This window comes from Cyprinus carpio, chromosome B17 (assembly GCF_018340385.1).
Source record: "Cyprinus carpio isolate SPL01 chromosome B17, ASM1834038v1, whole genome shotgun sequence".
Taxonomy (NCBI): domain Eukaryota; kingdom Metazoa; phylum Chordata; class Actinopteri; order Cypriniformes; family Cyprinidae; genus Cyprinus; species Cyprinus carpio.
The window spans coordinates 19,511,512-19,537,764 of NC_056613.1; the positions used below are offsets into that span (position 1 = coordinate 19,511,512).

Sequence of the window (26,253 nt, forward strand, 5' to 3'; positions counted from 1 at the left end):
AGTGTATCACAGTTTCCAAAAAATATTAAGTAGCAAAAACAATAAATAAATAAATGAATAAATAACAATAATAGTTATTATTATTATAATTTATTTTAAATACTGTTATTATTATTTTAATAATAATTTAAAGTGTTAATTATTAATAATATTTAAGTTTAACACATCCCGTGGTAGACCTAAACATCTTGATTCTCATCAATTTATGCTTTTTCGCATCATTTTTAGTCCCATAAAAACTGACATCAACAACAAAAAGCTAGTCCCGTCCCACACTCACACCAATGGTTGAACCAGAAGTTGACGTTGACTGTTTTGAAAACACCTCAGAGCCACAGTGTTGAAAGTCCACATACTGTATATATTGAATGGCTTACTTATAGTTGTGTGTGCGCATTAAACCAAATAGGAAAAACATATTTTAACACTGTAAGATGAAGTTTAGACAAACACGTTGTCAGAGTTTAGATTTGTACACAGCCGTGCTCCTACACTGGATTTCATTCTCTTGCATCAGTTTTATCTGGAACCCGATACTGTAGAGATTGCACAGCTGTCCTCACTGCTCTCACATACTGACACACACACACACACACACACACACACACACACACACACACACCTGATTCAGCTCAGCTGTGCAGCTCATGGAGGAGTTTTCAGCTGTCTGTTTTCATTCTCATGCGGCGCAGCAGAGCTGTGCAGACGAATCCTCCAGACCCCCGGCCTCTCACTCCACTGCCCTGTCTGAATATGGGCCTGGATATGATCACAGCCAAATAAACATGCCTCTGAGGATTTAAGAAGGTTTATGGTTAACCTGGAGTGAATCAAACCATGCAATATAAAAACAAAAATGTAAAATATCCATCAAGAACTAAGTTATCTTAGGGGAAAAAATTACTTTTATTTGCACTTACATTTTATTTTCAGAATTCTTTGATGAATAGAATGTTTAAAAGAGCAGCATTTATTTGAAATAGAAATCATTTTTAACGTTGTAAATGTCTATGTTGTCACTTTTGATCAGTTTAATCCATCCTTGCTGAATCTTTCAAAAAAAAAAAAAAAATCATACATTCTTCCAACTTTTGAACGCTAGTGTAAAAACAAAGGCCTGCATATTTCAAATAACTAGGTCATATTTGACACTTTAAATGGCATTTTCCCCTCAAGTCTTGGTTATTTTCTGACCCTGGAAACTTGTTATTCTGCACTCTCACATGTTCAGTAATGAATGAGCGTTAAGCCTGTTTTGAGTCACAAACTTTTAATAAGACACTAGAGTTTGTCAAAAAAAAAAAATATATATATATATACATGGCTGTTCTATAAATGTTTACTAAGCAGTTCTCTGAGCAGTGTCTTGAATATCAGACTGTTTGTTTTTGTTCTGCAGGGAGAGTCTGGACGGAGGACGATTAGCTGTACAAGTGGAAGACAAAGTGGTGAGGGTCCGAAATGTGAAGGTAGGTCCATTTTTGTTTAAATATTAGTTCATATGTAATATTTATGATTATTTATGAACTATTATGGTGCCAGAAAGTACCTTTTTTTTTTTTTTTTTTTTTTTTTTTTTTAAATTGCACCAGAAATTTGCAGTTGTTGACATTGCTGTAAGAGTTCAAAGAGGAGGCGGTGTCAGGGTTAGATGGCTGCTTGCAGTATCTCAGCAACAGGAAGTTTATAGTGAAAATGATTCTCTTCCTGCTGGATTACTCACTTGTTTATTTATTCCATGTATGAAAAGCATAAACATATTTGATTGTAGAAGCAATGTGCTATTATCGCTTTCCTCTTTACGCATGAAAACCCTAAACACCTTAACAAGTAGCACACTTACCTTACACTTTCTAAAATCATTCCACACCTAATTCTTGACTGAGAGCTTCAAAACTTGATTGGTGGGATGTCCTCTGCTTCTGGACCAAATAGTGTGGTGATGACTACAGGCACTTCAGGCCAAAAATATATATAAAAAAATATATTAGTGCTATCAATTGATAATTATTATTTTACTAATTAATCGCACATTTCTTATGAAATTCCACCTAACATTAAAGTTTTTAAATATATATTAGTATTGCAATAATTTCACATTCAATCTTCAAAATAATGTAGAAACAACATAAAGGCAGTATATTTTTAATGTTTGTTTAATGGCATCTTTTTTATGACTGAAGGCATGTATCACTGATACCAATATTACTAATGTTTTTTCTTCCTAATATTTAACCATTGACTATAGCCATGCAAGGCTGCTATTACTTTAAGAGCTGCCGCTGCTGAACATGATGCGGATCTGACATGCACGCTCGTAGTTTCATTTGTGCTTTTAATATGAAATGATACAGGCTACAGCGTGACACTGTTTTGTGTGTGCAATTGAAGAGCATGCACTATGAGCACATTATAACAGCTGACAGGACAGCAAGATTCGTTTTTACTGACATATGGCCTGACAACATCTCATCTGACCACAGTTCACTGTTGTTCTACTGAAGCTCCTCATCACCTGTAACATTTCTGCACTCGTTTGACTTGCACCTGTCGCTGAGGAGAAGTGGAGTGCACGTCTGAAAAGTCTCCTTTTTGATGTTGTCGTAAAGATGTTCTGCATTTAAATAAATGCAATTGTTGTCAAGAAAAAAGAGACTGAAGCAGCAGTTGTGAGTGACAGTAAAGACTTTTACATTGTTACAAATGAAAATCTATATCATATGAATATATCTGAAATTGCTTTTAATGTAACTGTGTGTCTCAAATGTATAGACACATTCTTACTTCTGAAGCAAGAAATACTCCCGTGCATACAGCACTTGATTAATGGATTAATGAAATGGGAGAAGCCACAACCTGCCACCAGCACCAAACAAAACAAAAACCTAAATCCCCACCATCCACCAAAATAAAAAAAAATTATTACAATTTTCCAGGGAAAAGATGGGCTGACATAAAGTCAAGCGTGAAAGTCAGACAATAAAAACAGCAAGAAACACATTTTCACATTGTATTAATTGTTCATGCTGCACACATTAGAGGATAAGTGGTCTATGATCAGATTATTGTTCTTTTTGATACTAGTGTCCCGGGGCAGAGAGCAGTCACATTAACTGAGTGATGAATGTCATGAGCCCCATGTGTCAGTCGACGGAATCTCATTTAGAGTGAAATGAGAATCCAGAGGTCCAAGGAAGTCTGAAAGATGCATTATTATGTCTTTATCCTTTGTTCACCTAAATGTTAGGCTCTGGATTTATATCACCATCTTGAAATAATCATAATGTTATCAAAGCCATGGCCTAGCTGTTAACACAGGTGCTTTGACACATTGTCTATACTGCAGTTTCATGTACAATAGTATGAAAGTTGAGTACTAAAGTAGTGCATGTTTCCCAGATCAGACGGTCTGTTATAAAGTAAAATAGTTAAAATAGTTTAATAGTTCAACCAAAAATGAACGCTCTGTCAACATTTAGTCACCCTTATGTCATTCTAAACCTGTATAACTTTCTTTCTTCTGTGGAACAAAAAAGAAAGTATTTTAAACATTGTCATTAACCGGACAGTTTTAGTGATGATTGGCTTCCATTGTATGGACAAAAAATGCCAAAATATCTAGGGGTGTAAATCGGATGGTTCGTCACGATACGATTCGATATCGATTCTCATACCGAGCGATACGATATTTTCCGATACCTCCAAAAATTCTACGATACGATTACGATTCGATTCGAGACAGGAGTATATCGATCGATATTTTGATATTTTATATCTATTTTAAACAACCATCTACATTTTTATTAACTCACAAATGCAACCAAAATATATAACAAGAACATTTATCTGGAAATTTTACATTCTGTACCTCAGTTGGGACATTCACAACAAAAAAATAGGCCTACACATTTTTTAAAATATAAAGAAAATAAACAATTGGAAAAACAATTCTGGCTGCTACTATGGGCTCAGTGCTAAAAATCTTTTCTAAAGATAACCAAATTACAAGCAATAGCAGAAAATAACTACAATACAATAAAGACACAAGTTCAATAAACAGTGCTTTTCAGGTTTTTCAGCTCAGTCAAAAATAAATGTTCAGGTACGCTACAGAAATGTAATAGGCTAATCAAATGTAAAATAACTGCAATGTCTTCACTCTGTAAATTAAATATAGATTAATAATTTCTGATGTTATAACGGTTATTTAGTCAGGAGCAGTGAGCACTTGTATTTTTCTTTGACAGCATTAGGTTTATTATTAGTTTGCTTTCACTTTAAGAACGAAGTACGGATTTAATATACTCATACACACGCCTTTTCTTTATCAACTGTTTACGTTAAGATATATGCCTAACGACTGTGTTTACTAGGATATTCGTCAAAATGCGCATTTTGATTTAATTTTGTCTGTATTTATTCATCCATACACAAAAAAAGCGGAAGAGAGCTCGATTTAGTATTCACGCGGTCTAGACGCAGCTGTCTGTGTGCGTGCACGCGCTTCAGATGTGTGCACTGAAAACTTCTCACACACAGCGCTCGACTGTTCCACCAACAATCCCGAGCGTCTTTTATGCTTCACCTTGTGCCTTCGGGCAAGGGCAGTCCTTATATCGGGTCCTGATATGCGAGTTTGAGTGAGAATGCACGTGTTGGCGGTAATGCATAAACGGACATTATGTGAAAATCTGGAAAGTGCCAAATAAGGTGCCTATTTATATTACAGATATCGATATTTTACGTGTGGCATCGATGCATCATATCGTCAGACATCATATCGATGTATCGATCCATATCGATGAATCGTTACACCCCTAAAAATATCTGCGTACAGTACATGCAGTGTTATTTTAGTATTTTTATATATTATTTTTTATATACTATTACAGTTATTATTTCTATTTTGAATAAGCATTATTTTTATATTTTCAGTTTTTGTTTTATTTTAAGTTTTATTGAGTTTATGTGCTTTTGTCATTTTTATTATTTTTTTTAAATATTATTATAATTTTTTTTTTCTTTTGAAATATTTCTTCAATTTATTTAAGTTTTACTTGTAATAATTTTAGTATGTCAAATTCAGCTAATTTTAATTGTTGATCAGGCAATATTTATACTTTTCACTTAAGTTTAACTTAAGGTTTTTCATCTAATATTTATATTTTAATTTGTCTTAATGAAAATGATTTTTAATTGGAACAACATCAGAGCGAGTTAACAAAAAAGGGGCTAAGTTAGGCCTATCATTTAAGTGCAATTTTAGAGGTGAAGAGTGAATGAATGCTAAATCTTTTGCCATTACTTTGGATGTTTAAGCTACACTTAAAAATTCATGAATGCTATAGAAATATAATGTTTTTTAATGTAGGTAACAATGCTTTTGGGAAGGGTAGAGTTAAAATTGTAAAGTACTAATAAATATAGTACTTATAATAAAGTACTCCTGTTTCATAATGTTTCAGGAAACCAGGCCATTTGGAGCATGGCCATATTATCAGATCTGGTTTTGTGTATTACTATTGAGCCTAAATATAACGGTGCTGAGTGCAATGTTGGGGCTCATTAGTGAAGCTGTGGGCCATATTGTGAGGTCATTAAGTCAGCTGCAGGATTGTAATTGTGTGAATAATTACACACCAGAGCTGCAAATGTAAGGTTGTCTGGGTGACAGGTTGGCAATGCCCGGGCATGTTTCTGCACACTCCTCCAAATGCACATGCTGTGAAGATCTGTTTGACTGGGCGAATAATGAGCTGAGATATACATGATCTCTGTTTGCTGAGATCTTGGAAATAACCTGATGCTGACGGGTCGGTTCACCTCGGGTCATGCTCGGATGCTTAAGTCATTTGTCTCCCAGCCTAACTACTTCCTATTAATGTTGCTTTTGAGTCCACTAAAGAGTATCCCAGGCATAAGCTACAGGCACCCAGCCTTGCTTCTTGGCATCAGTGTGTTGTAACATTATTAGTGGAAAAATTGAGCACATAAAGGGCTGGTCTCCCAGTACCTGATTAAATGAGCTAAATAGATTTTCATTGGAAAATCACTTTTCTCAATAAAGTCTAATGTAGTTTGTGAAAGCATGAGAAAGTATCATAATGAAGGGTTATCAGCTGCTACGAGTGTTGTATAAGAAAATCTGTATAATATAATATTTGGCTGGGCGGGTAACTATAACTATAAAGTATGTAAAATGTTTTCAATCATTTCAACAGAGAACATGATATCACTGGCACCAGTTGTGTGATGTAATATGATTTATGTTTGAGTGATGTTGTTAAATAATACTACTGCTCATATTTGTGGATTTCAACCAACCACTAGCCCTGAACATTAAACTTCAGAATGTAACTTAAGTGTGAGACCTTAAATTGTGTGTTGAGAAGAGCTGCACTATTGCTATTTAGCATCCACCTAGCAGCAAGCAACCTCATAGAATTGCACTAAAAACAGGGGTGCGAATACCAGAGACATTGTTAATCACATAGTTGTTCATGTATATATATTTGTGTAAATATATTTGTGTGTGTGTATATATATATATATATATATATATATATATATATATATATATATATATATAAAACCTGGGGGTAGGGGTATGATTATGAGTAATTTTAATTCATGTTAATGATATAGATCTCGATAGTTATTTTTGCTTTAGATCAGTGTCAATATCACAGAAAACTAATACTAGCATAAATTTAAAAGATTTTTTTTTTTAGCTCATTATAGACAAGTAAACAGTCAACGATTAAATAAAAATAAGAAACTAATTACCAGCAATTGGACAAAAAAACTACAGTAGAACTGATAAATAAGAAATGCTACATACATTGTATAAAGTAATCAAATGTACAGTATATAAAAACACTGCACATTCTTCACTGTGTAAGTTAAGTATATATTTCTTCTTATTAAAGTTACAAAAGCAATTTAGTCAAGAGCAGTGAGATATTTTTTTTTTCTCTTTTGATGGATTATCATGAATGACAGACAGAAGGAATTTTAGACTGCTGTCACATTAAGAGCTGCCCGCATCCAATACTGTTACACGTTTTCTTCCTCAGCTGTTTGTGTTCACTTAAGACCTACTGTGTTTATGAGGATACTTGCAAAGTTGGGCATTTTGACACATACAAGAGTGTGTGTGTGTGTGTGTGTGTTTAACCATTCAAGGCCTAAAAAGTGGCATATATAACTCTGTTCAATACTCCCGAGCTCTATGAGGACCGTTTTCACATGTGCGCGTCTCTCAGATAGCACACAGATGTAGCGAAATGAGTTCTTTTTTGCTGCTGATTGTGTTTCAACAACATACAATCACTTGATATAAAACCACAATTCTTATAAACCCATACAAATGATAAGATTTCATGACCATGTAACAGCACAGCAATGTCATGTGAGCATGTAACCGCGATAGAAACAACAGTCCAAAATCTCTACCGGTTAACCTTGTCTACTGGTATATCGCCCACCCCTACCTGGGGGAACCCATGATTGAACAAAACATCTGGAAATAAAACAAAACAACAGAGTACCAAAATAGTGTAGTAGTCTTCTGTTGCCATGTTTATTATTTACATCAATAATCTGACATTAATTTGATCTCAAATCGATTAATTAGCAGAAGTTATTACACCACAACCTGTGTGATGCTGGTTGTGACACATGGTTAGTTAATTATATAGTTAATTAAGATGCATTATACTAGTTGAGCAAACCACAGAATGGCATAGTGGCAGGGAAGAACCGCACCGATCTTATTAAATGTAAAAAAAAAAAAAAAAAAAAAAAAGTTTATTTTGAAAACTGTCTTCCATTTATCTCCATTTTGTTTTTCTCGATGTAGTTGGAGGGGCGTTTGGACGGGCGATCAGAAGGTTTGCCTGACTCCAGGGAGAAGTTTATGGAGTTTGGGTTTGATTTCTGCTACTGGTCTGTGGATCCAGCGGCTCCCAACTATGCGTCACAAGAGGAGGTGAGCTTCCACTCTCATGCATGTTTAGTGTATCTGCACTGATGTTGATGTCACTGATGAGCTTGTGTATCTCCTGAGTCCTGGGTGGAGGCTGTTGCGTGATAATCGGAGCACTGCAGGATGATAGCGTAATCAAAACCTTTGACTCACCAGGAAAAGGTCTAAGGAAATATTATCCCTCAGCAGAATCAAAACAATGCTCAGAGTAGAAGATATTACATCATCTCTGTGAAGGGAGTCTTGCCTCCCTACATAGTCTGAGATTTCGTTTATTTTAACCTATATGTGGGTGCCCAAAGTTGGCTGGACGATTAAGGTCAGAAACATACTCTATACAAGTGTGCACATGTAGTTGTTAAGAGCTCATCCCATGGTTTTGAATCTTACAATTTGAAACATTCAAGTGCTCAATTCAGTACTTGCGCGCTCTGTGACTGTGAGACCCTTCTGTGAGATGCCTCACACCCAAAGCATGCACACATAGAGACACATAGAGACATTATAACTTGTAAAACAAATACACTGGGTGACGAAACATTTAGTTTGGATGAGTGTAGTTTAAAAATATGTCTAAAAAAATACCCTAACTCCCCCCTCAGATTAACCCCCCCTCCCATAAGAGCTACCTAAAGGGGGAATCCCCCCCCATTTCCAAAACAAAATTCAGGCCCTGAGTTGTGTAGTTGTGGTGTGGATGCTATTCTTATAGAATTAGATTGACTATTAAAAATGAATAGTTAAAGTAACTTTCATAGTTTTCATGCTTGGTGTGTAAATGGGCCTTAACTCAAACTTTCACAACTTCTCTGTCTTTTGTGACGTAGAATTGATAGATTTACAACCAATCATAAGATATTTTGTAGAGAGGGATATTGAAACAATGAGATTTCATTGATTCAACTATAATTGAAATTAACTGAATACTGTTGGACTGCTGCAAAAACCACAAGTTCTCTCAAACTTCAGACCAACAAGCTCTGATCTCATACACATAAACATAGTACTCACAGTTAACCAAGTTAAGTTAAACAAGGGAACTATATCTTTCCTTTGTCAGTGAATCTTCTCCTCAGTCACGCCCTGGTGTTCCCTTCAGAGTGTCTTTGTCCACATTGTATGAAAGACTGAGCTGTGATGACCCACGCACAGAGGATGACCTTGTCTGCACAGCGCTTTTCTTTCTCTTCTCTCACTTCCTCTCTTTCAATTTTGCCCAGTCAGAGCTTTACGGCAGAAGCCTTGAGCTTGCATTCCTTGGGCGGCCTGTAGTCTGGTCAGAGAGAAAGAAACTGACCTCTTTTTGGAGTTATGTGGGAGGGAGTCCCATCTGAAGCAAAAAAAAATAAAAGGTCCAGACAGTCTCATCATCTTGGGTGCACTGTGATCAACCATGTGTCAAAAAAAAAAACCTTCAGTAAGATCCATCTTCTGCTTTGTGATTTGATATCCCTAAAAGCACCTTGTGAGCATGATTCTTAAGACAAAGACTGTACTAGCTTGCAGAATTGTCCCATCATTTAGTTTGAAGTCCACATGAAATAAAAATTGACTGCTGGTGTTTGTGCATGCTATCAAATCAAGTACGGCATACTTCAAAAGGTGTGTAGCTGGCTGCATAGGCTAAGTGTTCATGTCAAAACTGAAGTATACTTTAAGCTTTGGTGTGCATTACTAGTCTTGTGGTGATCAATTCATCCATGAAATTTAATTCACAGGACAAAATATGTTTGTCTTTATAAACTTTAATCAAAATCTAAAAATTTGCTTCCCCTCTGGATTGATGTTTCTTCTCTGGTGACATCAGTTTGACACTGTAGACAAACAAAAATGGCAGTCATTTTCCCATTTCCCTCAAAAAAAAATTTTTTAAACCAAGTTTAATAATGGTTTTTTAGTGAAAAGTCTTGTGAAGTCTCACATGTTGTTCCTTAATTGGATCTTCCTGTGAACTGCTGTTCTCTGTGGCTGTAAGCAACAGAATGAGACTGGAGCCTCTCCTTCCTGTGGGGTCTCCAGAGACGCCTCAGTGGAGGGGAAACCAGCCGTGCTCCTTCTCTCCAACTTCTCCCTCACTATTTCCCTTTAGAAGCCAGCTGCCCCTCCCTGTGCTTCTCTCTGTGCATGTGGGAATATACTTTGTTTTTTAGTGGCTAAAAGACTGGTGGTTGTCTTTGGAGGAACATGTCTATCTATATATGTCCATGTGTGAAGAGAAAGCAGAGGGCTGAGAGCAGGATGGAGAGGTGGAGCAAGCCTCGGAGCAGAATAGATAAAGATGGGTAATGGAAGCCAGCTGTTGTGCAGGCAAGGTTGGATCACATCCTGAATGCATTACTGGGTATTGGATTAAACAGCATCTAAACCATTGGTAATACTTTAAGTGCTCATTTTTGTAAGAAAATAACCATTTTTTAATTATTCTTTTGAGTTAGTTCTTTTTAAGGAACTAGTTGAACCAAAGCACCAAATTGGTTGTTGACTGAATGAATGCATATATTAATATGAGCTTGCAGTTGATTAGAGGAAAGGGGCAGGGTTTATGCAGAATATATGATCGGAAGGTCCAGCTAAAAAAAATAAAATAAAATAAAAACACAGAGTGTCTTTGTCCACACTGTATGAAAGACTGAGCTGTGATGGCCCACGCACAGAGGATGACCTTGTCTGCACAACACTTTTCTTTCTCTTCTCTTGCTTCCACTCATTCAGTTTTGCCCAGTCAGAGCTTTACGGCAGAAGCCTGGAGCTTGCATTCCTTGGGCGGCCTGTAGTCTGGTCAGAGAGAAAGAAACTGACCTCTTTTTGGAGTTATGTGGGAGGGAGTCCCATCTGAAGCAAAAAAAAATAAAAGGTCCAGACAGTCTCATCATCATGGGTGCACTGTGATCAAGCATGTAAAACAAAAAAAAAAACCTTCAGTAAGATCCATCTTCTGCTTTGTGATTTGATATCCCTAAAAGCACCTTGTGAGCATGATTCTTAAGACAAAGACTGTACTAGCTTGCAGAATTGTCCCATCATTTAGTTTGAAGTCCACATGAAATAAAAATTGACTGCTGGTGTTTGTGCATGCTATCAAATCAAGTACGGCATACTTCAAAAGGTGTGTAGCTGGCTGCATAGGCTAAAGTGTTCATGTCAAAACTGAAGTATACTTTAAGCTTTGGTGTGCATTACTAGTCTTGTGGTGATCAATTCATCCATGAAATTTAATTCACAGGACAAAATATGTTTGTCTTTACAAACTTTAATCAAAATCTGAAAATTTGCTTCCCCTCTGGATTGATGTTTCTTCTCTGGTGACATCAGTTTGACACTGTAGACAAACATCATTTTCCCATTTCCCTCAAAAAAAAATTTTTTAAACCAAGTTTAATTGGTTTTTAGTGAAAAGTCTTGTGAAGTCTCACATGTTGTTCCTTAATTGGATCTTCCTGTGAACTGCTGTTCTCTGTGGCTGTAAGCAACAGAATGAGACTGGAGCCTCTCCTTCCTGTGGGGTCTCCAGAGACGCCTCAGTGGAGGGGAAACCAGCCGTGCTCCTTCTCTCCAACTTCTCCCTCACTATTTCCCTTTAGAAGCCAGCTGCCCCTCCCTGTGCTTCTCTCTGTGCATGTGGGAATATACTTTGTTTTTTTTTAGTGGCTAAAAGACTGGTGGTTGTCTTTGGAGGAACATGTCTATCTATATATGTCCATGTGTGAAGAGAAAGCAGAGGGCTGAGAGCAGGATGGAGAGGTGGAGCAAGCCTCGGAGCAGAATAGATAAAGATGGGTAATGGAAGCCAGCTGTTGTGCAGGCAAGGTTGGATCACATCCTGAATGCATTACTGGGTATTGGATTAAAACAGCATCTAAACCATTGGTAATACTTTAAGTGCTCATTTTTGTAAGAAAATAACCATTTTTTAATTATTCTTTTGAGTTAGTTCTTTTTAAGGAACTAGTTGAACCCAAGCACCAAATTGGTTGTTGACTGAATGAATGCATATATTAATATGAGCTTGCAGTTGATTAGAGGAAAGGGGCAGGGTTTATGCAGAATATATGATCGGAAGGTCCAGCTAAAAAAAATAAAATAAAATAAAAACATAATTTCTCACAATGAGATCAATAACATGCATTTAGAAAATATGTGAAGTGAATTTCTTTTTCATGCTGACTTTTAAGCAAAATGTATGTTCACTCTGGTGATAAAAATAAATAGTTTCAAAGGGATAGTTCACCCAAAAATGAAAATTCTGTCATTAATTACTCACCCTCATTCCAAACCCGTGAGACCATCTTTCATCTTTGGAACAAAAATGAATATTAGTGCTGTAAAAATTAGCGCGTTAACGCAGGCAATTAATTTAATGCGTCTGCAAGGGCAGAGCTATAGGGTTGGCCACCCCACTCACAACTGCTGGTTCTGTCTCTTTTTCTCTTGACAAGAAGTGCATTTATGTAGTCACAGAATGTCCTTACGACCACATCAAGTGGGAGAAGTTTCAGACACGTGCTCCAAATTCACTTCAGCATCAGGTGCGAGTCAAATGAGTGCAAAAACGGTACTGTGCTTGGAGCATGTGCCGCTGCATTCTGTAGCCTGCATCATTTCATATCAAAGTGTGAAATAAACTACAAACCCGATTCCAAAAAAGTTGGGACACTGTACAAATTGTGAGTAAAAAAGGAATGGAATAATTTACAAATCTCATAAACTTATATTTTATTCACAATAGAATATAGATAACATATCAAATGTTGAAAGTGAGACATTTTGAAATGTCATGCCTAATATTGGCTCATTTTGGACTTCATGAGAGCTACACATTCCAAAAAAGTTGTGACGGGTAGCAATAAGAGGCCGGAAAAGTTAAATGTACATATAAGGAACAGCTGGAGGACCAATTTGCAACTTATTAGGTCAACTGGCAACATGATTGGGTATAAAAAGAGCCATCTCAGAGTGGCAGTGTCTCTCAGAAGTCAAGATGGGCAGAGGATCACCAATTTCCCCAGTGCTGCGGGGAAAAATAGTGGAGCAATATCAGAAAGGAGTTTTTCAGAGAAAAAATTGCAAAGAGTTTGAAGTTATCATCATCTACAGTGCATAATATCATCCAAAGATTCAGAGAATCTGGAACAATCTCTGTGCGTAAGGGTCAAGGACGGAAAACCATACTGGATGCCCGTGATCTTCGGGCCCTTAGACGGCACTGCATCACACACAGGAATGCTACTGTAATGGAAATCACAACATGGGCTAAGGAATACTTCCAGAAAACATTGTCGGTGAACACAATCCACCGTGCCATTCGCCGTTGCCGGCTAAAACTCTATAGGTCAAAAAAGAAGCCATATCTAAACATGATCCAGAAGCGCAGGTGTTTTCTCTGGGCCAAGGCTCATTTAATATGGACTGTGGCAAAGTGGAAAACTGTTCTGTGGTCAGACGAATCAAAATTTGAAGTTCTTTTTGGAAAACTGGGATGCCATGTCATCCGGACTAAAGAGGACAAGGACAACCCAAGTTGTTATCAGCGCTCAGTTCAGAAGCCTGCATCTCTGATGGTATGGGTCTGCATGAGTGCGTGTGGCATGGGCAGCTTACACATCTGGAAAGGCACCATCAATGCTGAAAGGTATATCCAAGTTCTAGAACAACATATGCTCCCATCCAGACGTCGTCTCTTTCAGGGAAGACCTTGCATTTTCCAACATGACAATGCCAGACCACATACTGCATCAATTACAATCATGGCTGCGTAGAAGAAGGATCCGGGTACTGAAATGGCCAGCCTGCAGTCCAGATCTTTCACCCATAGAAAACATTTGGCGCATCATAAAGAGGAAGATGCGACAAAGAAGAACGTTGAGCAACTAGAAGCTTGTATTAGACCAGAATGGGACAACATTCCTATTCCTAAACTTGAGCAACTTGTCTCCTCAGTCCCCAGATGTTTGCAGACTGTTATAAAAAGAAGAGGGGATGCCACACAGTGGTAAACATGGCCTTGTCCCAACCTTTTTGAGATGTGTTGATGCCATGAAATTTAAAATAGACTTATTTTTTCCTTTAAAATGATACATTTTCTCAGTTTAAACATTTGATATGTCATCTGTGTTGTATTCTGAATAAAATATTGATATTTGAAACTTCCACATCATTGCATTTCTGTTTTTATTCACAATTTGTACAGTGTCCCAACTTTTTTGGAATTGGGTTTGTACGTGCATGCAATGCCGTGGTCAGGTAAGTCATGAAAATACCAAAAAGGGAATTAAAGCTTCTTTCAAACTGTGCATGCATGTAATATCTTTTATATGAGTCACATTTAAGAACTGAAATGGTTTTCAAAACTGTCATGGAGCAGCCCAGCACTCTCTCCCTCATCTAACACACCCGATTCAACTCGTCAGCTCATTAATAGAGACTTTAAGACCTGAAGTGGATCAGAAAAGGTAAAGATAGTTGAGAGAAAATACGATGCGTGTCAGATCCACATCATGTTCAGCAGCAGTAGCAGCTCTTAAAGAAATGGCAGCCATAAATCCTAATAACCAGCTGCTGTGATATCTGTTTCAAGAAAAAATAGGAAATCAATAACTTTTATAGCTTTAAGGATTCATCTATATTTTTTAATCTATTTGTGAAATTTACCAACATTTTTCTGATTAAAAACGTTTCAGAGTCATTTTTTTTAAAACAATTATAAGTGAATCCTTCCTTATGAGAGAAAAAAATCCATGTCTAGGCATTCACGTAGATTTTACCATTTAAAAAGTTATTATTAGCAGAGCTTCATATTAAAAGCACCCGCTAGTATAGTGAAAATTGTTTTCCATGATATGTGCCCTTTAAATCGCTTCTATTTCTGTTTTAACTGATTTGATTTTCTCAGGTTTTCACAGCTTGAAGTAATGACATTTTTTGAGAGAGTTAAGATGACATTAAACAAAAGGTGAGTGTAAAGTAGAGTAATGTGAAGGGCACTGGAGTCTCTTTTAGCTGCAGCCCTCTCTTGCCAGCAGCACAGCTGCTTTAGTAAATAATTTTTCACAGACAGATTGTGCTGAGAGGACGTCATTGGTCCAGAGCTGGAGCACAATGCTGGTTTTCTTTTCCAAATGAAGTCAGCTTTGTGTTTTTACCCTCCCTCTTTCTCTTTTTCACTCTCTCTCTCCCCTCCCTCTTTTTCTTTTGGATACAGTGCATGACTTCATTATGCTCTTGGTATTTCTGGGTTTCTGTGTCAGTGGCGTGAAGAAAATCAGCACACACATCTTTACACACAGACTGACCATGTAAAATCTATTTTTCAATGACGCAGAAATGAACACGTGTCTTTTGAATTTTATATTCATCAAAGATTCCTGAAAGGAAGTCATGATTTATTATTGAACAACATAAATGTTAATAAGAAATGTTTCTTAAGCACCAAATCAGCATATTAGAATGATTTCTGAAGGATCATGTGACACTGAGCTTTGCCATCACAGAAGTAAATACATTTTAAAATATATTAAAATAGAAAACAGTTATTCCAAACTTTTTAGTATATGTACCTCTTCATTACTATAGTGTGGACTTTAAATTGTGCTGCAGGCTAAGTCATTTACCCTAAAAAGACCAGCTGAGATACGGGCAGCTTTTATTAGAGTGAGAGGAGGAGATTGGGGGGAAAACTCCACTGGTTTTGTGTCCTTTTTTATCCTGTAGTTTAGCCTCTTGTTGGCTCATTGGCTAATTGCAGCAACAGTTGGTGTCTTGGAATTCCTGCTGAAACTCCCGTCCAGTCTCTCACTCACTCTTATTCTTTAGCTCATTCGTTTTCTGTAGGCCGTTTCTGTGTAGCCCTCAGAATCCCCTGACCTCTTTCCCTCCCCTTGCAAATTTGACCCAAATAATGTCTGTGAAAGTATGACAAATGAGAAGAGAGTTGAACCCCTGCCAATCAGCTCTGTGTCATTCTCTCTCTCCCACAGTCCACCCTACCAAACCTTTAACCCAGCTTTCCCTACAGTCGCATACAGCTATAAACAGGATCTCAGAGTCATAACATGAAACTATCACCAAGTCTAGTTGTATTTATTAGCAGGTTTGAGGGTTACATACATTATTTGGATCTTCTACTATATGTTAGCAACAATAACACGGATTCAGTGAGATCGTTTACTCATAAATGAACATTCTGGCATCATTTACTCATTATTTAGCCTTATGTTGTTCAAAACCTGAATTATTATTATTATTTTTTTTTTGTTGCATGGATAAAAAGGAGGTGGTAAGCACAATGTCCAAGCTGCTCTTTTACCATAAAATTATATCATTTGTAGTTGTCGTCACCATCCACTTTCATGGTGTACATTTTGCATCCAGGTTTTTTGTTTTGCATTGTTGATCTAGATTTTCTATGTGAAAATTTTAATATTTATAACTTGTATCATGTACATAAAAATTGGCAATGGTCTTTTTTAAAAATTGTTTTCAAAATGTCTCTTATGTTTACCAAGACTGCATTTATTTGATCAAAAATACAGTAAAAAGAGTAATATAGCTACTGTTATAAAGTTATAAAAGTGACATTACATTTGAAAGTAACCTTTTTGTATTTCGATACATTTTAAAGTATAATTAATAATGCGATGCAAAGCTGTAATTTCTTTTAAACAGTATGGCATAATTGGTACCGTCACATTTTGTAGAAAGTTTTTTAATATTGACTTTTTGATTTTATGTTTTGTTGATATTTGTGTGATTCCTCGAGTTCCTGCAATGTAAACCATGTGTTTCTTTATTTTTGTCCCTGTACTGTATATGCAAGAGGAACTGACATATTGGTCTTTGGTCTGGGACGGCCTTTGCCTTGGATGGGGTTCAGTTGGCACTCCCCATGAGATCTAACAAGAAACAAGGAGTTTTTCAGAGGTGGCTATTAAGAAAGCCACATTAAAGAGCCTCTCCCCACTGTAGCGCTCCACACACTGATTACAGGACTTAAGATTTCAAAGTGGGTGTATTACGCACTAACAGTTTATTAATGGAGTTTCTCTCCTCCTTTCGTATCCATCCCTCTTTTCTGCTTGAATAATTCATCTTGAAGCATCCTCACTTTTACTACGTCTTTGACTACAGCATTTAAACCCTTTAACCAAGAAGCCAAGACCATACCCACGATAGTGTTGTTTGTTATTGAAAGACGTCATCTCCCTTAATTTAGACTGCCTGACTCTTCCTTTCCACTGCCCCACTTTTGGGTTTGCCCCTCCCTGATCGAGCGTCTCCTCATAGGGATCTTTGGGATCACGTTGCCCGAAGCACTAACCTTCTGGACAACTTCCTGTCCAGAATCAACTCTATATTCAGCTTTCCTCATGCATTGTGACCAAAAGTCCAGTTGTTTTTGTTTGTGGTATAAGGAGGGAAAAGGAGGAAAGCAACATCAGATGCTTTTGTCCAAGGTTTCCTATGGCTGTAAACATGCACACATTCATAACTGCAGGCACAAACATAATAATAATCATAGAGGGGATTTAATTCAATTAATATTGTGTGGTCATATTGAATGGTTTCTGTAAAAACAACAGTGTGAATGTGGCGTGAGGCAACAAAGTGGAAAGAGATTTTTTTTTTTTATAGGTGACATTATGAAAATCTGACTTTTTCTCCATTTAAGTGCTATAATCAGTTCCCAGTGCATCTACCAACCCAGGCAACGTGAAAAATAACAACCCAGTAGTTTTTTTTGGCAAGCCTTTCTCTGAAAACTTGTGAATGAAAGTGTCAGATTTGGCTCTCCCCGTGACTTAGAAAGCAAATCTTATTATAATATTACCGCCCATTAATCTACACATTTCCACCCACGTCACCACCATTGTGATTTCGCAAGGGACAACAGTGTACCAATTCTAACGTCATGGTGAAAGTTCAAGCAAGGAATGCTAGCTGTTCTGTCTTTGGCTGCACAGGTGAGCACAGAACACTATTCAGAGTCCCAGCCTCAGAGGAGTAAAGAGAGCAGTGGATTAGGGCTGGGTATTGTTCAAAATCTTTCGATCCGGTGCCAATTTCGATACCTCAGTTTCGATACCGGTTCCTAACGATACTTTTTCCGATACCAATTTTATGAAATCCATTTGAACAAGATTACAGAACACATTACCTCAGAAAAACTTTGGTTTTATTTTTTCAGTTTGACTCATGCTCCTTAGCCAGTGCACAAACGAACAAAAAATGTTTTATAAAGAGCTCATGCTCACCAAAGCTAAATTTATTTTAATAAAAAATACAGTAAAACTTGTAATATTGTGAAATAGTATTACAATTTAAAATCGTATTTGAATATATTTCAAAATGTAATTTATTCCTGTGATGTCAAAGCTGAATTTTCTAAATCATTACTTCAGTGTCACATGAGCCTTCAGAAATATGAACAGTTTGCTGCTTAATATTTTGGAAACTATGATACATTTTTTTTCATGATTCTTTGATGAATAAAAAATTCTAAAGAACAGCATTTATTTAAAAACGAAATATTTTGTAACATTACACGTTTTAATGTATCTTTGATAACTTTAATTCAACCTTACTTAAAAAAAAATTCTGACTAACCAACACATTTTTGAACGGCAGTGTACATTCAGTAGTTATTATTTATTGCAATATAAACACTGTCAGAGTGATCAACAAGGTATCTCTTCATTTACCAGTCGAAGACGGAGCAACTTTCTGCTCTTATGTTTACTCCATGCATTGCCAAGGTCTTCATCATATTTGTCGTGGTACCGGTCTTTGCAGCAATTATTTTACCTTAAATACTGCATCGCGCGCTGTTGGCATCGAGCCTGGAGAAATGTACCCACACTTTTGATCGACTTTTCCACATCTTTAAGGTATTATGCGTGTGTGCTCGCGTCTTATATAAGTATGCGCGTGGAGAGTTTGTGCGTGCACGTGCCTCATATGAGTATGTGCCTGTTTTTATACGGTCTATGGTATGTGCGCGGAGAGTTCCAGGCGTCTCGTGTGTGTAGAGTTTGTGTGTGTGTGAGTGACTTTATGTGTGTTGTTGTGCATTTCATATGTACTTGTTCGAGCACTGACGTTGACGAGTTAACTCCCTAGGTATCGAAATCTGGAACCGAACAACCTGTCATTTTTCGATACTCGATAGTATCGAGCCAATTCGGTCGGTACCTAAAAAGTATCGAACTCGGTAACCAGCCCTACAGTGAATTTATTGATTTATTTACTATTTATTACACTGCTGCCACACAGATCTAATATAAACATGAAATTTCTTTCCCAGCTGTATACTTTCACAGACATAACTATGGAAGCCTGTTTTTCCGCCACTGAATAAAAAATAAAACAAGGTAATTGCGACTTATTATCTCACAATTCTGTCTTTTTTTTCCTCAGAATTTGCGAGTTCATATCTTGCAATTCTGACTTTATAACATGCAATTGCGAGTTATAAAGTCAAAATTGCAAGTTATAAAGTCAGAATTGCAAGTTATAGAGTTGCGAGATATAAACTCAATTTATATGCAATTCTGACAAAAAAAGTCAGAATTGTGAGTTTATATCTTGCAATTCTGACTTTTTTTTTTCTCGGAATTTGCGAGAACATGCAATTGCAAATTATAAAGTCAAAATTGGGAGTTATAAAGTCAGAATTGCGAGTTATGAAGTCAGAGTTGTGAGATATAAACTCAATTTATACGCAATTCTGACAAAAAATGTCAGTATTTCTATTTTTATCTCGCAATTCTGACTTTTTTTGGTTCATATTTTGCAAATCTGACTTTATAACTAACAATTCTGACTTTATAACTATCAAATTTGACTTTATAACTCACAATTCTGACTTTATAACTCACAATTCTTACCTTTTAACTTGCAATTCTGACTTTATAACTCGCAGTTGCGAGTTTATATCACGCAATTCTGACTTTATAACTCACAATTTCTCAGTTCTGAGAAAAAAGTCAGAATTGTGAGATAATTACATATTTTATTTTTTATTTAGTGGCGGAAACAGGCTTCCATACATAACCGACTGTTTTTGTGTGTAACTTTAAGCGCAATAAGACATGAAAGAGTTTAGTATTCACAGCTGATTTCTGTGCATGTGCTTCAGATGTTTGCGCTCAGAAAACCGTATATCAGAAGTCAGCATACAGTATATCATTACCTTCTATGAAAACTCCTACTTTTTGGGTGGTGCTTCTAATTATGTTAAAATTGTTAGCAAAAGTGAACAAATTTTGCTTTTAGTGAAGTTAGACAAATTGTGTGCCAGTTCACTACTACCCACCCTAAGCACATTGCTGTTTAAGAAGTTGTTAGAGAGTGCTCAGGCAAAAGTCCAGTGGTGACAAGGAGAGCAAATTAAAAGAACGTGCTGTGACAGTGGAAAAAAAGAATCTTTCATGAGCAGAGTTCAGTGGAGAGTGAGTTAAGATTGGACTCCTCTAACAAGCTTCCTCACTGATTCTTTCAAGCTGAAGAAGCTCAGAGCTCAGGCTAATTAGAGTGAGACAGACAGAAGTGGCTGCTAGATGCTGATCCGCTCTCCCTGCAGACAGCATCCCAATTAGCCTCTATTCACACCCTACACAGAGACAGCAACAGCCCCAGGACTCTTCTCATCTCAGCCAAATACATACCTGGGTTACAGTACCCTGAGAGAGTCTCTTGTTTTGCTGACTCACTGGGTTTTCAATGGACGTGAAGGTCAAATTACTTTCTCTCTCCCACACCTGTAGTACACAATAAGAAGGACGTTTAGTTTTTGTAATGCTTTTGAAAGTTCATGAGGATAGACAAAGGTGTGTAAAAAACAATCGTTTGGCAGTTGAGCATTAACCAGTTTTTCCTTTAAGAGTTGGCATGAGGGCAAGGCTGTTTGAAGAATACATTACAGTGCCCTTTACTGGCCAATCTTATAGATTTTGCTTTGTTTCTCATGTGGTAGCTGTTAAACATTATGATAATGTGTACATCTCTGAGATCTACAATGGCTCTTTTATTACCCATCTACACAGTTACTCTACTATAATAGGGGTTGTTTTCTTACTGTACATGTCCAGAGTGTCAGACAGTCTTACAGGCACATAGTTCACCCCAAAACCCTCATGTTGCTCCAAACTTGTATGATTTTCTGTGGAAGGTAAATGGAGGAATCTGAATAATGTGAAGTTACAATGAATGGGAAATGGAGCTTTTAAGCTTTAAATAAAATTACCATAAAAGTGTCCACATGTGTTCCATGTGCAATTCATACTAATCCTCCCTTCCAGTGGTCTGTTAACTGTACCAAAACAGCCGTCAGATTTGTGAATTAATCATTCAGACCAGTTTTGAGAAATTAATAAACCAATTTCAATTTAATTTTAAACTGTTTCCCAACCCTACTATGAGCAGTGGTTATACTGGAGCTTGCCTCTGTAAAATAGTGATGCACCAACATTTTTTACTGAAACTCAAATTAAAGTTTTCATTTAACCAAAAAAGGAAACCGAAAATAAAGCTTCTGCTTGCTTTTCAGTGTGTTGTGTTCTCAAGTGATAAATTAAACCAGTCTTAATCATGTTATTTGGCAATGAACCGCATGTCGATATTTCAGCCGAACAAATTTTACATATTGCTACTCTAGCGTCATTTTTGGTCACAATGAAGTGTGTCCATACTATGTGCATGAAAGAGACGCTGACATAGTCAAAATGCAATATTGGAAAAGCTAATTAAACGTTACTGTTTCGGTCAGTGGTTTCGGCCCTCCAAAACTATTTTGGCTAAAACCAAAAGTTTGTTTATTTTTTTATTTGCTGTTTTAGCCGAATATTTTTGGTTGCTGCAATTTTGATGCATCACTACTCTTTAGAAACAGCAAAGTTGATTGAGAACTTTGCCCTCACCAGACATTTTCAAGCCAGTGTCATAGCCAAGATGAAGCATAAAACAAGCAAATGCCAGTGTAGTGGAACATTCCTTCAAAGCGATTTCGTTAAGACACAGGGGTTCAATAATTCTGATGAAAAATAGACTGAAGGAAGAGAAAGAGGAAAATAAAGCAGTCCAAGTGGGGCTGGTGAGAGAGCAGTAGGTCTCTGTGTTTTCATTACTCCTCTCCTTACAGTGAGAACGGCAGAAGTTTGATCTCCACACACTCTGAGAATCTCAGGCGAACACAGACGCAGCACATTCTCTTTGGTCGAAACCTGCGCAAACATAACCTTCAGAGAACAGGCTCGCTGTCTTTCTCTCAAATAAACACGGATCAACAATCACATTCTGTCAACAAACCCATGGAACAAGAATGTCACCTGTGTGTCAGAACATTAGACTTATTAATAGAGATTACAATAAAAAATGCTTTTTTGTAAAAAGTATGCTTTCTCCTCCTGTAGGTGTTTCAAGACCTGGGTGTGTGTGTCCTGTCTGGAGCTTCAGAGGGGTATAATGTGTGTCTGTTTGCGTATGGACAGACGGGCTCAGGGAAAACTTACACCATGATGGGCACTCCAGTGAGTAACTACTTTTATGAGATAAAGACATTGGTGAAGCACTATTTCAACCTAAATATTGTGTGTCCTCTTTATCTGTGCAGGACTCCATTGGACTGACACCAAGGATCTGTCAAGTAAGTTACTGGCATTTAAGGGATAGTTCACCCAAAAATTAAAATTCTGTCATCAGTTACTCACCCTCATGGCATTCCAAAGCCATAAGACTTTCATGATTGTTGTCCCTGCACAACCACATTTCGATGTTTCAAAAAGTTCATAAAGTTGTTGTAACCATAAACGGAAAACATGGTCGGAATCACGGAATCCCATCATAAAAATAGAATTTACTGTATAATGCAGAATGTCAAGGAATTTGTCAAACTGTGGATGAATAAATCAAAAAGAGGTCAGTACACTTAAATCAAAACACGATATGATCTAGTGTTTGTGAATATTAAGCCACAAAATACTATTTAATTATGGATCCTGTTCTACATGTCTCTTTATGAGAAAACAGCACAGGTTTCGTTTACTACACACATACTAAAGAAAAATGTAAATACATATTTCTGAAAAAAAAAGAAAGTTTTTTTTTTTTTTTTTTTAAATAAAGTCAATTATTTAGAGATGCTTTTGCTTTTTGATTAAAATGTAATGAAACCTTTAAAATGGAATTCAGAAAATTAATGGTAAACAGAATTTGGTAAAAAAAAAAAAAAACATTTCATAGGGCCTTAAAAAATTATTTTTGTTAAACTTTTAATAAATTGCTGTTAAATTGTGTAAGTTTCATTATTTTAATTAATTAGAAATTGTTTTTGATTAATACAATTTAATTGAACCATTAAAACAGAAAAAAGGGAATCCAGAAAAGTTAAAATGGAAAAATGGAATTTGGGGAAAAAGATTAAGCTGCTTGAATCATATGGTTTACTTTTATGATGTCTTTTGAGCTTTTAAAAGCATCAAATTCTGGGTTGCGTCTCTCAGGTTTAATCAAATATGACTTCATTTGTGCTTTGAAGTTGAATGAAAATTGTATGGTTTTGGAATGACATGAGGGTGAGTAAATGATTTGAGTGCATGATAATGGGGTTACCTCCTATGAATATTTTCTTACTAAATAAGCCTATATTTTACCCTTTGTTAAAGGGTCTTTTTAGGTCTGGAGTTGAGTCTGCAGAAGGACAGAGCTGTAGAGTTGAAATAAGGTGAGAAGGAAACCCTCTGTTTATTTTTCTTTGACTCTTTCACAACAGTATCAGCAAGCCAATCCTGAGAATGAAGCAAGAAGCATGCCTGTAAGCAAAAGCAAATCACAACCTCATTTTCCCTCAGTTTTTTAGAGATCTATAATGAGCGTGTGCGTGACCTGCTGAGAGGGGCGGAGCAGAAGAAGCCAGCACCCCTGCGGGTTCGAGAACACCCAGAGAAGGGGCCCTATGTGCAGGGTGAGTGTTCACAAAAGCAAACGTACTGTAAAACGCCCTTCATGCTGATTTGTTGTAGAAAGAAGCCTGGTGAAGCCCTTCAAACAAAGTCAAATTACCTTGTGTAACCAGTACTAATGAAAACATGAGGAAAGCGCTCACTGTGTTAAAACGTTTGATGAATGGTTGTCTATTTTGATTAAAGAGGTAATTGTGTACATAAGTTACTGGTTCCTGAGTGTTTGCATTTGTTACTCAATTCCCACCGCAGCTTGTACTGAGAGTAGCCAGCATGTATGACTGTATGCTCCGCCTCTTTCTTGTCCTTTCTCTCCATAGACTGTATAAAAACATGGACGTAGTGTCCGTGACGTCACCTGTAGTTTTCTGAAGAGCGTTTTTGAAGCTCAAAGTGGGTGGAGCGGTCCATTGCCGTCTTGCCAGCACGTCACCGCGTGTCACTCCTGGTTCACACAAAATTAAAAAAAAAGAAGGAGCTGGTTGCTGAAACCACACCCACCTATTTTGACGGTGGTGAGAGCAGCGGCAATCCACCTGTCACTCAAGTGGCCACGCCCTTAATTATGCAGAACTTTAAGGCTTAATATAATTTAAACGGAAGAGTTATTAAAAAATTCACCCCCCTCACAGTTGTCAAAATTAGCTGTATAGATCAAAATAATGTTTTGTACCAGGCTGTAAACATGTTTGTTTCTGCTGTAAAGTTGGGCATTTTTACATGGGGAGTCTATGGGATTGACTCCCTTTTGGAGCCAGCCTCTAGTGGCCAGTCGATGAATTGCAGTTTTAGTCACTTCCTTGTTGGCTTCATGAGAGAGAGCAGGAGGTTGCCACTTGTCTCTCTCTTTCTCTTCTTTCTTGTCCAACATCCAGTCATTGTGTGTATTAGGAGAAAGCCCAGTGCAGCAAAGGAAGTGACCTCACTTCCATGTGGCTGCTAGAAGCTCAGTACAGAGGCATTGTGTATTGACCAAGATGTGTTTCTCAGACATTTAAACAGAGACCTCAAAAAGTATTTGGACACTTGGGACACTTAAAATATGTGAATTTTCTTACCATTGAATACCAAAATCTATACATTTTTGAATTTGTAACAATTCTGTTAATTCCTGACAGATTAATATATTGTATTTTAAAACCTAACAACTAAATGTACAGAAATATGCACACAGCAACTGTGACTAAACTCAGGCCCAATTACATTCTAAAAGTTCAGTTAATAAATGTTTTAGCACCCCTGGCCACCTTACATACAGAAAGATGATCTTCCTCATTTTGTTCCATTTCTATTCTCTAACAGGAAGAGATTGTCTGTGACTCAAATCATGGAACGGATGATGATGCTATTATGCTGTTTATCTTAGGTCTCTCTCAGCATGTAGTGAATGACTACAAACAAGCAGTGGATCTGCTTGAGGAGGGCATCGCTAACCGCATCACAGCCGCTACACATGTCCATGATGCTAGCAGTCGATCTCATGCCATCTTTACCATTCAATACACACAGGTTTGAATCTCATTAAGTTCATTACCTTTACATTTATGCATTTAGCAGACTGCAACTAAAGATCTCTCATCAGTCTTTTTTAAATCCCAAACTGCATTAGACTACTTTAGTTGTGTAACTAAATGGCCTCTAGTCACATTTCACTAAATATTTTGCTTTATTATCCATGTGCCAAAAATGTAATGAAATCACCTTTACAATACTGTTTTGTACAGTTTAGGGTCAGTATTTTTTTTTCCCTAAAGAAATTAGTACTTTTATTTAACAAAGATGGATTAAATTGATCAACAGTAACATTGAACACTTTTATAATGTTACAAAAGATTTCTATTTCTGATAAATGCTGTTCTTTTTAACCTATTATTCATGCAAAAAAAAAGAAACACTGTTTTCAACATATATAATAATAATAAGAAATGTTTTTTTGGGGGTACTAAATCAGCATATCCATCACAGGAATAAATGGCATTTTAAAATGTATTAAAATGGAAACCAGTTATCTAAAATTTTATTAATATTACACAATATTACTGTTGGTCACACTTTATTTTAAAGTCCAATTCTTGCAATTAACAAACCATTAACTACGACTTTTTTCCTCAGTAAACTCCTAATTTGCTGCTTATTAATAGTTAGTAAGGTAGTTATTAATTTGGGTATTGTGCAGAATTAGGGATGTAGAATATGGTCATGCAGAATATGTGCTTTACAAGTACTAATAAACAGCTAATATGTTAATAATAGGCATGCTAATAAGCAACTAGTTAATAGTGAGAATTGGTCCCTATACTAAAGTGTTACCTCACT

At 36.7% G+C, this 26,253-nt stretch overlaps 1 protein-coding gene across 1 annotated transcript in view; it reads left to right on the forward strand.

The window, feature by feature from the left end:
* Positions 1 to 26,253, forward strand: part of stard9 (StAR-related lipid transfer (START) domain containing 9) — a 51,576-nt gene that overhangs the window by 2,310 nt on the left and 23,013 nt on the right. Inside the window, exons 2-8 of the mRNA XM_042742684.1 lie at positions 1,400 to 1,469; positions 7,862 to 7,990; positions 22,390 to 22,506; positions 22,590 to 22,622; positions 23,641 to 23,699; positions 23,827 to 23,939; positions 25,304 to 25,446. Of these exons, the coding sequence (XP_042598618.1) occupies positions 1,400 to 1,469; positions 7,862 to 7,990; positions 22,390 to 22,506; positions 22,590 to 22,622; positions 23,641 to 23,699; positions 23,827 to 23,939; positions 25,304 to 25,446 (664 nt within the window). The remainder of the gene's footprint in view (positions 1 to 1,399; positions 1,470 to 7,861; positions 7,991 to 22,389; positions 22,507 to 22,589; positions 22,623 to 23,640; positions 23,700 to 23,826; positions 23,940 to 25,303; positions 25,447 to 26,253) is intronic.